Source organism: Vanellus vanellus, assembly GCF_965231255.1.
Source record: "Vanellus vanellus genome assembly, chromosome: 17".
Classification (NCBI taxonomy): domain Eukaryota; kingdom Metazoa; phylum Chordata; class Aves; order Charadriiformes; family Charadriidae; genus Vanellus; species Vanellus vanellus.
The window spans coordinates 8,795,159-8,809,966 of record NC_138922.1 but is presented as its reverse complement, the minus strand read 5'-3'; the positions used below and the strand labels follow the sequence as shown (position 1 = coordinate 8,809,966).

At 37.4% G+C, this 14,808-nt stretch overlaps 1 protein-coding gene across 1 annotated transcript in view; it reads left to right on the top strand.

Annotated features, from left to right (window-relative positions):
* Window positions 1–14,808, top strand: part of CA10 (carbonic anhydrase 10) — a 206,604-nt gene that overhangs the window by 150,989 nt on the left and 40,807 nt on the right. The window contains exon 4 of the mRNA XM_082492103.1: window positions 10,016–10,201. Within this exon, the coding sequence (XP_082348229.1) occupies window positions 10,016–10,201 (186 nt within the window). The remainder of the gene's footprint in view (window positions 1–10,015; window positions 10,202–14,808) is intronic.

Genomic DNA, 14,808 nt, shown 5'->3' with positions numbered 1-14,808 from the left:
AGTGGAGTCTTAGGAAACTTTCTGATCGAAAGGGGTTTGTAAGTACATGCGCTGGAATGGGGACGTACACACGGAACACCAAGTCTGGAAACATCGGAGGAGAGGAGGTCTGCCTCTGTGCTGTCATTTGGCCCAGAGCTCAACGTCATGCTGTTGAGCCCAGATTTCCCAGTCTTCCATCCAACTTGCACATTGACTCTCAGACACATTTGAATTAGAGGCATGTTGGAACACAGAAGATTCTTCTAGTTAAGCTAGAATTGATAATTCTTTAGGGAGCTCTGTTTCAAAAAATGTGTTTGTGGTTTTTTTAAAGTGCATTGTCAGGAAAAAAAATGAAGAGTTTTGGAATAGAGTGAAATGTCAGGAAAAGCAACGACAGGTTCAGGATAGGATTTGTTTGTTTGGGTTTTTTTCTTTTATTTCTACCTTTACTGCAGTTCCACTGTTTTCTCAACATAAAAAGGTACACAAATGCTTTTGAGGCAGATAAAATGAGAAAAATAAAACAGTCCTCTGCTAAACAGGAACAGTAATATTTGTAACTGGAAAGGCTAATTTATTCACCTTCTTTAAAGAACTACAAAAAGCAGGCCAGGACAAAACAGCTCTCTTCTGCTGATCAAAAAAAAAACCAGTGAAATATGCTACTAGGCAGAATAGCTCATGATTTTTGCATGCCACAAAGGATTTGCCTTGACACATAATGAATTTTATTGAGGTCAAATTTCAAGTTATCTAAATACTAGTTTACCTCCAGAGATACAGGGCTCAGAAAATTATTTTGCTATAACTATGCGTTTTTTCCCTGGAAGTGATTTGGGAAGCAGCTTGATATTGTGAAACACAGTGCTTTCAAAAACTTGTTACAGTTCTGCTAAAAAAGCTGATAAAACTTTTGTCCCTTTCATGGCTAAAAAGCCGAGTTTTATAGATTCTTCTTTTCATTTCCACTGACTTATAATTTCAGTAAAGCATTACCATGCTTCTCTGGCTATACCATGACTGAGACACAGCAATTTCCCTTAAACAGGGTTCAGTACATGCACGTTCTTGGAGCTACGTGGCTAGGGCAGTCAGAGGATTTCAAAAAGCAGCAGCGGTCACTTCCTCATTTTAGAGGGTTTATGAAATCTTAATAGGCATAGAAATTTAGAACTCGCAGGCAGCAAAAACAATTAGAGAAATAAAGAACTACAACAAATGGAGGTTTCTGGCTCTTGTAAAATTGTCTAAAGTCTGTCTTATTTCTATATACTAATTTCAATATACATCCTATAAATTTCCCTCTGATTTGGATTCCATTGGAAAACCTCTGGCATTTCAGCCAAAGAGCTCTCTGAAAGAAGAGCTCTGAAATCCAGGCATCTACCAAAGGTCAGTGCATCTCAATGTCACTCACTAAAAAAGGACTCAATTAGAACCTCAGGATTTTAACATGTTCAGTTTTACATTTTAAACCCACATAAAAAATGGAAACAATAATTTTTCATTTGTCTGGATTTCTCACAAGTTTGTAGGTTTCTGTACCATTTACAACCTTTTGAAATTTATGTAAGCCTTCAGATTTTAAAAAGGCAGTTCTTATGACATCCCTTTATCAAAGACAAAAATTATCCTTAGCACAGTTTTTAATGCAGATTCTTCAAACTAAAATCTCGTTACAGATTGCTAGACTAAATTAGGGTAATGTGTTCTCCAAGCCCCAGTTATTCTCTCAATTACTTATTGACTTAGCCTAATTCTAAACTAAGGTTAATGAACTAAAAGGAACACGCAAATGTAATTTTCCCCTCTTTCATATAATGCTTTTAACTGTGTCACAGCACAGGAGGAGACTTGTCATCGGTGGTAAAAAGGTGGCTATAGAAACACAGAATTGTGAATCGCTGAGTCTTGTTCTGCAGTCATACAGTATGAAGTCTAGCTTGGAATGCCCCAAAACATCATTTTTAAACACTAGAGCATGACAAAGGCACGCAACGCTTCTAAATGAACTTGAGTTCTCTTCTAATAAACCAATGTCACTCCAGAATGTACTGCAGTAAAGACGTCCGTGCCTGCTGTTGAAGCACTAAGAGTATTTGTTTAAAAAATCCTGACAGTGGTCTCAGCACGGACACTGTGCCCCGTTCTACATACAATCGAAAAGAACTTGCAATTTGACATAATCCCTACACCATTTTACCTGGCTGAAGATACCTGTGATTATTGTTGCCTTATCTGCTAGGGAACTGCACGCTGCATGCAAAGTCTCTGAAGGTCGCATTGCAACATAACTTGTTTTCACACATTCCTCTTCCATGACCTCAATTTGCCTGCAAATATTCCGGCTGTGGGTTTCAAGATACTATTCAGCAGAAGATGGTGAACATTGAGATCCAGTCTGCTTTCCTACAGCAAAAAAATTCTTCATTACTTCTTTTTTCACTCCAAACAGCATGTAATCGATCCCTCCATGCAGGAAGCTCTCAGCATCAAGATACATTGCCCACTTAAAATCCTTACTGATCCCCCAGGCTTTCAGCCAGCGTTGGTGGAAGCAGGTCCTTTGTCCAGTCACAGAAGCCAGTTTTTCTGCCTATTTCTGCCTATTTTGCCAGTTTTCTTGCCTATTTCAATAATTTGATTTTAATTTAAAAAAAAAAGCCAGTGAAAGATCTGGGGTGAAATTCATCTGCTACATATGGTTTAAATGTAGCCGGAATATTTTAGATTGAGGAGAGCCCAATTCCACTGTAAAGCTAGCGTCAATGTGCACAGCAATTCTTAATGCTAGACACCATAAATTTGGCTGCATCTGCTTTAGGCTTTAGTTACTAACAAGCAAAAATCATTGCATTAATGGAATAGTGGAAATACAATAAAGCACTTTATTATCCCTAAAAGGCAGCATGTGGCAGATAGACTCTATGGGGTATTACCAATGTCCTAGGAGCACTTTCATTCGTTCGCATCCTGTGGCATATAATTATCTCAGACTAACCATGACCCTGCGGGTCCTCTATTAAAATTATATTTTTGTTACAGAATGGTGTATACATTATTGAAGCACATTATTTTGATCACTGAATATTGACATATTGTGCTCATTAGCCAGTAAGCCTGAATATTTAATTTATGAGGTTTGCTCCAAGTTTTTTACAGATCAGTCACTTAAGGGAAGTAAACAGGCAAAACTGCAGAGCAGTGAATGGGAAAGATTCCTACCAAAAATGGTGCTTTAAAAAGAAAAAAAAAAAAGCGTGTCATGCCATATGCTCATACATGACACATTACATTAGGCAGGTAAATAGGTTAGTTGGACTCACCAACATCATTTCCATTTTAAAACTTTTCAGCTAAGAAGATGAAAAGATTATTTTAATCGTTACATTTCTCTCTTACGTTTTACATTTTTCACGCAGGCCTTTTTTAATCAAATATTGATGATGATGCCTGTTGTTCTTCAAAGCTGAGCAATTATATTGCAGCTCCCTCCCAGTAAGTGGCACCCTATCAAAACTCCTGTATTTCCTTATCTTTAATTCCCCTCCTCCACTTTTTTTTTATAAACACAGTACAAGATCTGTTGGATTCTTGCCAGAAAAGGCACTGGATATTTTGCCTATATGATGGCCTTCAAGCAACCTGCTGAGCCAGCATTCTCCAAACACTTGGTTCTAGACTAGAAACCTGCTTGACTGCTGCAACAGACCCCACAATTCTGTCCCCCAGCTGAAACCACCACTTCTGAAACTAAAGCCACGGATTACAGTCGTGTCACACAAAAACGATTAGTTTTAATTTTCTTCCTGGCTGTGGAAGTCCCGGTGGTATATAGGTGAAAGCTATATGGGATGGGTCAACAGTGCTCTCTGCTGGCAGCAAGGAAAGCGTGCAGGAAAGGTAGCTGGAATTTGCCGTAAAATTACCTTCAAATATAAAGCGTGAAATACTTCGAATATGTATCTATGCCAAGATATTTATAAGCAAATCTATAGAAGATCATGATTGACAAGGTCAATAAGCATGCTATTAATTGCAAGCATGGTTTTGAAAAGGGTGTTGTACTAGAAGCTTTTCTACCATTTCTTTACATACCATTGCATACAATGATTAAGCATAAAGATGAAGGTAGGGGAAAAGTATTATGAAAAATAACTATTCAAGTGTACAAATATTCATCAAATCCACTTAAATAAAACTGAATGCTTTGTAGAAAACAATTGTTTAAAAACAAAAGATTCTTATGTGGTTGCATATGTCTATGTATGTACACACAGAGAATACTGCAGGACAAGGATAGAGCTCAGAATTTTGGAAAATCTATAGAACAATTGTCTCCTATTTGATTATATCAATCTCCTCTTTAAAAGATGACTTCAAAAACCAAGAATACCCTTTTTAAACAACTGTTAAATAACTTCAGAGAATAACTCAGTAAAATTGTTTTATTTTCCAGCTTGGGTTCTGTCTAACAACAGCTAGAAAATCAAGACAGCAGCATAAAACTACTTCTAAAACTAACTGGATGCCAAAAGCACAGTATTAAAAAAATAAATGTTCTTGTATAGTCATTGCTTTGAAATAAGGGGACGTCATTCTGCTGCAGAGAACTAAGCAGTGTGCCTTAGTAGGTTACATTTGAAATTCTGGTTTGGTGCGACGATTCATCACTGTCCCTAAAGTCAGATTTCAAATCACAGACTTGCCCTGAAGCCTGTGTAAACTCTGTGTTCAAACCCTGAAGCAGTCTCAGCTTTGCACAAGAGAGATATAAGGTACTTACTACAGTACAATCAATTTAAATCAATGAGGACAGTACATTATATCATAGAATATGGTCTGGTCAAGATACTGTGAACAACAATCAAAAAACATTAAAAGAAAGGAACTGGCTTGAGGGACTCAGAACAACATGATTCAGTTTATCACTGCACTTAGAAACTCAAGTTCAGGTGACCTGAGCTACAGGGAGAAATTTCGCAAAGGATGATCCTGTCTAAGTGTCAGGTAGAAAAACATCCTGGCGTTAATGTTGACTTACCCCAATGAGAGAAAAGACAATTGTCTTTTTTAAGCACTTTGAGACGCCTAGATGGCAGATGCTAGGAACAGTTTAATATTAGCGTTAATGTTTTCATGTTTCCATGGAGCACTTCTGCCTCCATGAACCTGCTAGGGAGAGGAGTTGAGCAGAAAACCAATGGCCCATTACAGGTTCCATAGGTTCCGTGCTGCACTCCCTAGGCCACCCACTGCTGTCACCACCTGGATACCAAGTGGCAGAAACCAAAGGTAATGGCAAATTAGGTGGCATTAGGAGTTCAGGCGCAGCTAACAGGGTAGGAAAGCCCACCACTCCCGGAGCTTGCAGAGCTGCTTTCCTATTCCGCTGGAATATAGGACTCCAAGAGGAAAATACGGAAGCCAGGTGGCAGATGACAGAAACTTGATTATTGCAGGATATAAAACTGGGGCACTATGACACCTTCAAAACACTCTTCAGCTCTTGGTGATTTGCTTCCCTACAGAGTACTAGGCCTTCTTTGGACCGTATCTATTTTCATCCTAAAGAAAGGAACATCTAATATTGCAGATAAGATCCAAGGACACCACAGCAGGCAGCCACACACAATTGATTTTCTTGCTTCCTTACGTTCCTGCTCCACTGGCAGGTACTGATACAAGTTTAAAAATGTTCTTGGAACTAATCTTCAGGCCTCTCTTACCTGAATAAATCGGAAATGCACTATTTCGCTGCTCTGTAAAGGCCCCTAGGAAGCAGAGGGCCTGTGCTACCCTTGAAGAAAGGTGGCAGTGAACTGCTAACGTGGCGCGGGATTGAAAGGCAAAGAATCCATCTCAGCTCCTTCTCCTTGCCTCTTCCATTCCCTGCTTACATTTCTAGCATGGCTTCACCCTGAAACAAGTTTCTTTTTCTGTCACTCCTCCTGCTCAGGGTTTTGAAGACTATTTTAACACCGACTAACATAAAGATGTAGGCCACAAAGGAAGTTCTGAAAAATACTTAGTTCAGGACTAGTTGTGGAGGAAAAGACGAACTGAACAAGACATGCAGTTAAGTAGGGCACAACAGAAATGCTTCCACAAATGCAGGGTTAAAGAACATCATTAGGAAAAAATATTTTGGGGTTGTTTTTAGTTTGGGGTTTTTTTTCCCTAATGGTCATAAAGGTCTGTGGAGTTTCAAAGATGAACATGCATCAAAGAGTTTGTGTTTATTAGGTATGCATTTTTATTGACCTTGTTCATGTTCCACCTTTCAAAGAGCAGAATTGGGGTGGTTCTTGTGATTGCAGGGCCAGCAAGTTATACACAGATACCACATGAGTATTCAGATCTTACTTAGAAACGTAGTGTAGAATATATTAGCAGCGTGTGCCTGTGTGCCTGTCTTGCATGAAGATAAAGAGAGAGAATAATGCTGCTGGGGAATTATGTGCACAAAGCTCTGTGAAGCAAGAATTAAAATGAATTACATTGAATAGAAAATAACTACATCAGGAATATCTTAATAATTTAATTAAAGTCTACCAAAGTTGAACTATTCCACAATTAAAGTTGAAGCCCATCAACATGCTCTCTTCTATTGGGGATTTTGCCACAGGTAAAGTTACAGGTTTAGAAACGTTTCTTAACATATGAGGAAATAAAAGTGTGGTACGATCATTTGACAGTGTTGGACTTAGCTGTTTTCTCAGACAGGCTTTTACTGACATTTCAACATACATTTTCTTTTCTGCAGTCTCATTTCTAGTGCATAAGATAAATGTGAATATGGATCCTTTAGAAAAACAGGAGGGCAAGATTTAGTGCTCTTTTTTCCCCCAAGCTTGTTTGCTATGTTTTCATCTTCATATAACGTTTAAGTCAAACAGGAACGCAGAACAAAAGGGCTACTTAATAGCAGAGCAAGAAGCAACACAAAGCCCATCACTATGAAGGACTTAGCACCAAAGAGTAGTCTGACACATTAAGGAAATAGTTGTATAGATCTTAACAGATTTTTTATATTATCCTTTTAAACTACTCTATAACATTTATCCAATCCACAAAATGGTATAAAAAGTAAATACTGTGCTTTCTAGAGTAGCAGTTATTGTTGACTGTATGAGGCAGAGTCAACATCTTTCCCATAAGGAGCCCCTGGTTTCACACTGTTTATCTTCTAGGAGAATGTACAAGGTACAGAAAATACCTCCTCATTAACTTCTGTGCCTGCGGCCTTTTACAAGACCGCATGCAACTTTGCTTTCCACTAAACCAACTCAGTTTGATGTTCCAAAATGAGATTGCACCATCACTTTAAAGGCTCAGTAGCATAAAATATGGAAAATCCTTCTTTTATCAATAGGTTCAAATAGTGAGTAAGATCAGAACGTTCTTTTTCTCCAGTAGCAGTTAAAACTGCACATAGTGAAAAGACAATGCATTGTTTTCTGCTGAAAACAATGGAAGACAACTTTTTTTTCTTGCATTGTTTTTTGCATGACACTGTCCTACTGAGTATAATTCACTCTTAAAGGTGATAAGATCGATATTTGTTTGTATATAAAACACACAATATCCTGAACCGCAATAAAGAATTTCACACAGTGCTATGGTGGTACTTCCCATAATCAAGCACAGCCTACTATACAACTGTGGCAAGTAAGAAAGCCTCAAGAAATTAAAAAAAAAAAGTTCCTAAATATTTAAATCTTTCATTCAGATATAATCTGAGTAGATGACAAATATAAGACTTTTCTATTATTCTTGTAGTAAGCAAATGCCTATAAAAGGAGGACCCACTGGAAGCTGCTAGTAACGGTGGCGTATGTTCACACTCTAACCAAAAGAAATGGGCACGGGCATGTCAGGTGCCATTCGGTCCTGAACCATGACTGGTGTATGTGGCTACTCTTCCCTTGGGCAATCACTCACTACAAGAAAACCAGTGCTTCACTTAAACCTATGAAGGCAAATAAAAGGCCAAGACCTTGCACTCTTTATAGTGAAGATCTTGGCCTTGCTGGTGACAAGTCTGTGTGCCCATGCAGGAGATTTTTATAGTCTCACTGTAATAGTGCTCCTCCCTCCCTGCAGGTCAGAAATGAGGCATGTCAGATACTTCAGTGCATTACCAGTATGCGTTATCTGCGGCTACGTAGGGAAATTCCGTTTTAAAATAGTCAATACAACCTTATTAGAAGCGCTGCATTTTTATGAGGGGGGAATCCAGACAGACAAATGTTACTCCTGTTCATGAATTTGCCTCTTATCATTTCCCCTGTCTGCTCTACAGAGAGTTATTTGATTCATATTAGGGGTTATTTGGGTCACTTTTACCTTGAGAGAGAAAATAATGGTAACCTAATTTGAGATTTGTACCAATTTAAGTAAGAAAATGGATTCTGAATATTTTGCGTAGTTGCTAAATGTAACTGAGCGATCAGTGAAGCACGAGCTTCCAAATGTAAATAAGAGGCTTTAAACCATTTTCCCCTATTTGTTTATAAACTACAGTTGTTACTTATGATTAGCAGTTTTGTGTCATTCATATGCAGTGTACTGAAACTGAATTCAATAAACTGACCTTCTTCCACCTATTAAACTAAACTTGGTATTTAATTATTATGCACGCGAAGTCAAGCAGAAAAACTTAAGGAGCATTTATAAATAAGATCATTTTGTTTTATTTGCAATTAATAGGAGTATTTGTGTTTATTACTTTTCATAAGAAATTTATCACTGCTTATTTTGAATTGGAATAAACAATATATAGAACATCTGTATCAAAGTTTAAAAAACACAACAGTCAAAAGCTGTTTAATCTCATCCATTTAGTTCTATTGCACAGTCTGTTCAGTGTAACTTTTTACAACATACTGTGCAAGAAAACAGGTCATTTAAACTCTGTAATTAGTATTACAGATAAAATGACACTGCAGCAATGTTAATTACTATAGTACTGATGTAGTATAGGATATAATACATAATAGTCATGTCTTTAATTTTGAATTGAAGTGCAACAAAGCATATTATTGTTACACTTCCTCTTCTTAAAGTAAATGAATGTTATTCAAGTGTACCATTTGTATCCATGCAGAATGCTTTTAAATAAATCACAATTCTACTTTAACTAAAACTGGCATATTTCACTTTCCAATGGCATAAATTAAGAAACCTCTTGCTATAGGAACTTCTATGACAGTGGAAATTATGACAGAATTATATTCCACGTGAAAAATTTCCACAATAACTTTCTTTTTCATTACAGCAGCTGTAAATCAGTTTGCAAATGAAGCACAACATTCAGTCTTTTTAAAAATAAAGATGAATCTTGAAGAGCATTACAGCTATTTGAAGTATACTAGGAACTACAGATATGTGATCACATTGCAATTAATTCTGTACTGCTGTGGCTAAAGTATCTGGCAATTGTTAACATAAAATATTTCTAACAAAACAAAGAGACTTGCAGAGGAAGACAATGAAAGTTTTTCCTGCAACGCTGGTAGGAGTAGGGTTCCCTATTTATGAATAATTATATCTCTGCTTTTTGTAGCACCTTTACTTTTGGATAACTTTGCTATAAATATTAAAAGAAGAAAAAAGTGAGTTAAATGTCAGATTTGTTCAAGTGTACTTAAATAATTTATGTCAGCTGAAATGTTCCCATTTTCAGTGCAGGAATTTTGTAATGAAGCCATTATTCAGACCTTGCATAAAAAATATTCTAAAAGCCTACTTATTTAGAAGTATAATAATCCTATTCACTGCATTAACCACGTGCCCCTGGCTAAAATACATACATATGGATTTAGCAAAATATTTCAATATACAGTATAAGATTCAAAGCAGAAGTTGAAGTATAACCTCAGGTTGTGTATTTCATCTCACAACAATAAGATGTATTGCTGCATTTAAATGAAGGTGTGTAAAGAGCAAAATCTTAAAAGTACATATAACTAGTTTCTAGGATTTACAAATAATTTTGAAAAATGCTTTTCCTCCCCATTTTGTTTAGGTCAGTGGGACGATGTATAATACAGGGAGACACGTATCTCTACGATTAGACAAAGAGCATTTGGTCAACATCTCTGGAGGACCGATGACATACAGTCACCGCTTAGAGGAAATACGGTTACACTTTGGAAGCGAAGACAGCCAAGGATCAGAGCACCTACTCAATGGACAGGCTTTCTCTGGGGAGGTATGTTAATGTATTTGGAGTTACAAATGAACCAGTATGAATTACTCACTTTCCATTTCTGCCTGAAAGTATTTACAAACTATTTGTACTCATAAAAATTGTTTCCCTTTATCCATTCTGAAAATCAGAGAATTACTTTTTTTTTCTTTGCCCATGCACTGCAAACTGTGTGACTCATATCTAAAAATGAAACTGTTATATTTATTGTATAGACACCCTGTCTTTTCATACGCACTGCTTACAAAGTAAGCAAGTATCTTTTGATGGGTCCTTTATATCCCTAGTAAACGCAAATACAAGATTAACCACAAATACTGAAAGTGCTTCATGTTCTTATAAAAGTGCTGCTTTGCTGCTCACTGGTGTGTAACACTTTACATTGAGTATCATTCTGCCTTTGATTCTTATAAAAATAAGGTGATACTTAATTTTAGAGATGCTTCCACAAAAGGCTGTCGGTCTGCTCAAGAAATAAAGTTAACTCCACAAGTAAACCCTGGCAGAATTGGTACTTGCTTTATATTTTAAATACATGTCTGTAAGTGTCCCAGAAAAGACCATAATTTAATGATCCTGATAGCTATTGCAGGATAGCCTCTTCTTGCAGGATAAATATTTTAGTCTTGTATATGGACCACTTTTTCACGATGTGTAGTAAAGTTTACAGACTTTCTGGTACACAAAGCAGAGTCTTTCCGTTCTTATATAGGAGCTTTTTTACGTAGAAGAAATGCTTCATCAGCTTGTGCCATGTCTGTGAACTATCTAGCATAAAACTCTACTCCACAAATCAACAAATAAAATAATGCTTCAGAATAACTCTGTATTAGTGTAGGGATTATTTCTAAAGATACTCAAGGTATCCTTCTACATTCTTTCAGAAGACCAAAATGAATCGTTTTTCATAGTAAAGCGCTATAATCAAATTACCATCTGTACTCTCTATCAGAGACTCTGGTGATGAGTCATGTAATGCATGGCATTATCTTTGGCACTGTGCAACAGCAGTTATTTAAGAGTAGGAAATTAATTGCAGAGTTGTCAAATGATGGTATTATAATTGATGGTAATAATTTGCTTTGTTTTATAAGCTACATAGATGTATAATATAGCCAGTGGCAGCTTTTTCATGAAATTATTCATGTCTTGCACAACTGAATTATGGTTGCCTTCGTTAAATTCTATGATAAGTGAACATATAACATATTATTCCTTTAAGAGCTGAAAGTTAAATATGCTGTAGTAAATAAAGTCCTTGCTTTGCTAATCAGATTTACATTCAAGTGAAAGCAGGTTGACTGAACAAGAAAGCAAAAATGTGGTTGAAAGATACTATTGTACTTGATACGGTGTATCAGCATAATTTCAGAGATTTAGAAGAGCTTTTAAGTTATGAATTGATCAGCCAGACTATAACAAAAGGTAAAAATGTAGAGGATTGTTTTGCAATATTTAATGTTAATACTTAACTAGGCTCTTCTGATTTTGAAAGTAGGAGTTTTGAAATGCTATTAATGCTAACAGAGATCTCAAGTTTTTCTTAATAAAAGCAGAAAACCTAGCTAAGTGGAAACCACTGTCAGTCAGTCAGTCAGTCATGCACAGCTGGATCCACAGTATATGCAGGATTCATCTAGTTATCTGAATTCCTCCTGCAGTGAATAGAAAGAGATCGGCATCTTCAGAGGATGATCATTCCTGATAGCCAGGGACACATCTCTTAGGAGAGGACAAATCACTCTGCAGAGATGCATCTCCCTTGACAACAGAGCAGAGACAAGCAACAGGCCAAGTAGCTTAGACTAGACACCTCCATTTCAGATGGTGAGATGAATTCTGTCCTTTGAGCATGTGCTTTTCAAAGTTTCAGATAGCCATTTTGGCCAGCTGAACAGGAAAGTTCCAATAAGGTCAAGTATTAATTACTAATTTGAACCTGCATCTCCACAGTTTAGTCTTATTTATAGAACACATACTGTTTCCAAAGTACAAGCAAAGACTCAAATCAATCATGCTGAATAGCATGGCTGCAGATTTTCAGTGATGGACGGCAGTTGACGGTGTTCTCAGAATATACATCCACCCATACAAGTGCTGTCTGTATAAATAAATGATTTTTGATAAGCTCTCAGCACTGGAAGATGTAATGTCTACAGCTCCCAGCAACTACAGTAAGAAAACTGTAGACAAGCTAGCTGATTTTATGATAGAGTACACGTCTTTATAATGTAACATATGCTTTCAAGAATGTTGCTGCTAATTACTATCATTTCTGCATTGGATAATGCTGTCAGAGGAGATGGTATAATGAAAAAGAACTGCATAAGTGCACTGATTTCATTTAGCTAGTGGCAGGTAAGAATAGCAATGAATATTTGCTGGCTTAGGCTTTAGCAGGTGTAGGCAACCAGAGAAAAATCATTGCAGGATTACACTGACTGCTAATTGCACTCCCATGACACTGCCCTGTTACAGTTGTTCTTACTTGTGTTGGGTAAATCCACTATGGGTTTTGCTGAAACCTCTGTTTTGCTGTGGAAACAATTCCCGAGGATGAAGGCACCCAAGAAGTGTGATCCATTCCAGTAGATCACACTCAGTTCATTCCTGCTCCTTCTTCCCTCCACTCCCATCCCTATCTGTCCCCTCATTTTCACTGAGGTCTCCAATGCACGTTAGAGTCAGCACGCTGCAGAGAGAGAAGGGGAAGCTGGGGAGAGGTCAGGGGAGAGAGCAGTACCTCTCCCTCAGAGCACTGACAAACTATGAGATTGGCTCAAACAGACCTAAATTAAAACCAAGCACAGACGAGGCAAAAGCTTTTAAACAGCCCCAATATATCTTGAATCAGCTGCAATGTTCTTTACACAGCCGGAATTCCCACCTAACATACATACCAAGCAAGAAGTTTGTTCTTAGGGACTTTATTTTTGCCTAGTGAAGATGTTTTGCAAGTAGGCAGGTGCTCAGAGTAAGCTAGAGAGCACTGGAGTGGTACCCATGGCATGAAAAACAATCTAGAAATAGCAGATTGCTTCAAAATATACTGTGGTCTGAATGATATTGAGAGGCTTGTAATTTCCCAGTTTTAACATTTAACTAGGTGTTAAAGGCTGTCAAGAGAGATCTCTACAATAAGCTGGTTACCTTTTAGCCACTAATTATGACTTCAGTAGGTAGAATAACTGAACTAATGCTCAAATAGTTTGACTGTAAGGGCTTTAAAACTGTGTATCAGATTACCATCAATATGTTTGGCACTGCTAACATGGTAAGGCAGGCAGGCTTTGGAATGCTTAAATAATATTAAATTGAGCATTTACTTGTCCCTCTGATACATACTTAAGTGTCTTTAATTCCCTACTCTTTGCACAAGCATCCTACTGTATTACAATGATTAAAAGAAGATCTTGGCTCAGGCGAAGTCCCCAACTAAGACACCAATCATTTCTATCTGCTGCCTAGTGTCTCTATGCAAAACAGTTTTTAATGCTTCAGAGTCCATATAATTTAATGAGAAAGACCATCTCCCTTTCAGACAGCAGCAGTACAAAATACAGCAGAATTTACCAGAGTGCTGTTGTTCAGGCACTGTCTACCTTGTTAAAATGAAAAGGTAACAAGCTCCAAAAGGTTCACGGTGAAAATGGGACCCTTTAACTTTACCACGTAGCAAAGTCATGAAAACCCATAGAGATTTTTTTTCCTAAGCAGAAAAATGAAAAATGTGCTGCAGAAGACCTCCAACCACTTTATGGCTGCAGATTGAAGTAGTCTTATCAATGTAAAGCCAGAAAGTCAAGGGGCTTAATTATTTGGGGTTATGCATTTTTCACAAACTCAATAGCTGGAGACTTTCAAACGAGACCCTAGTCCACAACACATGAAAAAAATAGATTTCTTTTTCTCTGCCCACCAAGTCATCCTTTTAAACCCACTGACAGAGATTATAAACACACAATGATTTCATCGGCTACATAAGAAGTAAAATGAAAGCCAGAATACTATCTAGATAAATGAATACATATTGCAAGCTAAACACACAGTTTGGAACTGAGATTCACTTTTGCTGCTGCTAAACACCACCAAGAAAATGGATAAAACACAAGAAAATGGGAATCAAAGGGGGAAGCTGGAAATTCTGAAATACCAGCCTGCTCCTACTACTGCACTTTCTTTAACTGCAGGCATATTCTATGTGAGTGTGGAACTTCCAGGGATAGTAAAGGATTACTTATCAGAGAGATCAGTGCTGCAAATCCAACTTCTGATATTTTTAGAAGTAGGACTGTCAGATAGACCGCCTATGAGAAGCATCTGGCCAGCTGGAATAATTTAATCCAGCCTGCTGCAGAGTTAGAGTAGTCTGAATTGTTAAATCGGAAACAGTGGCTCTGTCACTGAGACCTTCTGTACACCTTTGACTTGCCTGTGTGGTTCCAAATAGACCCCCCCAAAATCCTAATGTCGCTATTGTTTATAGCAAAAAAATCCCCAAACAACAACAACAAAAAACCCCACCAACAACAAAAAAACAACCAACCAAAAAAAAATCCCACCTATACTGGAATAAAGTACTCCATATGTGCTATGACTTTAGTTATGTC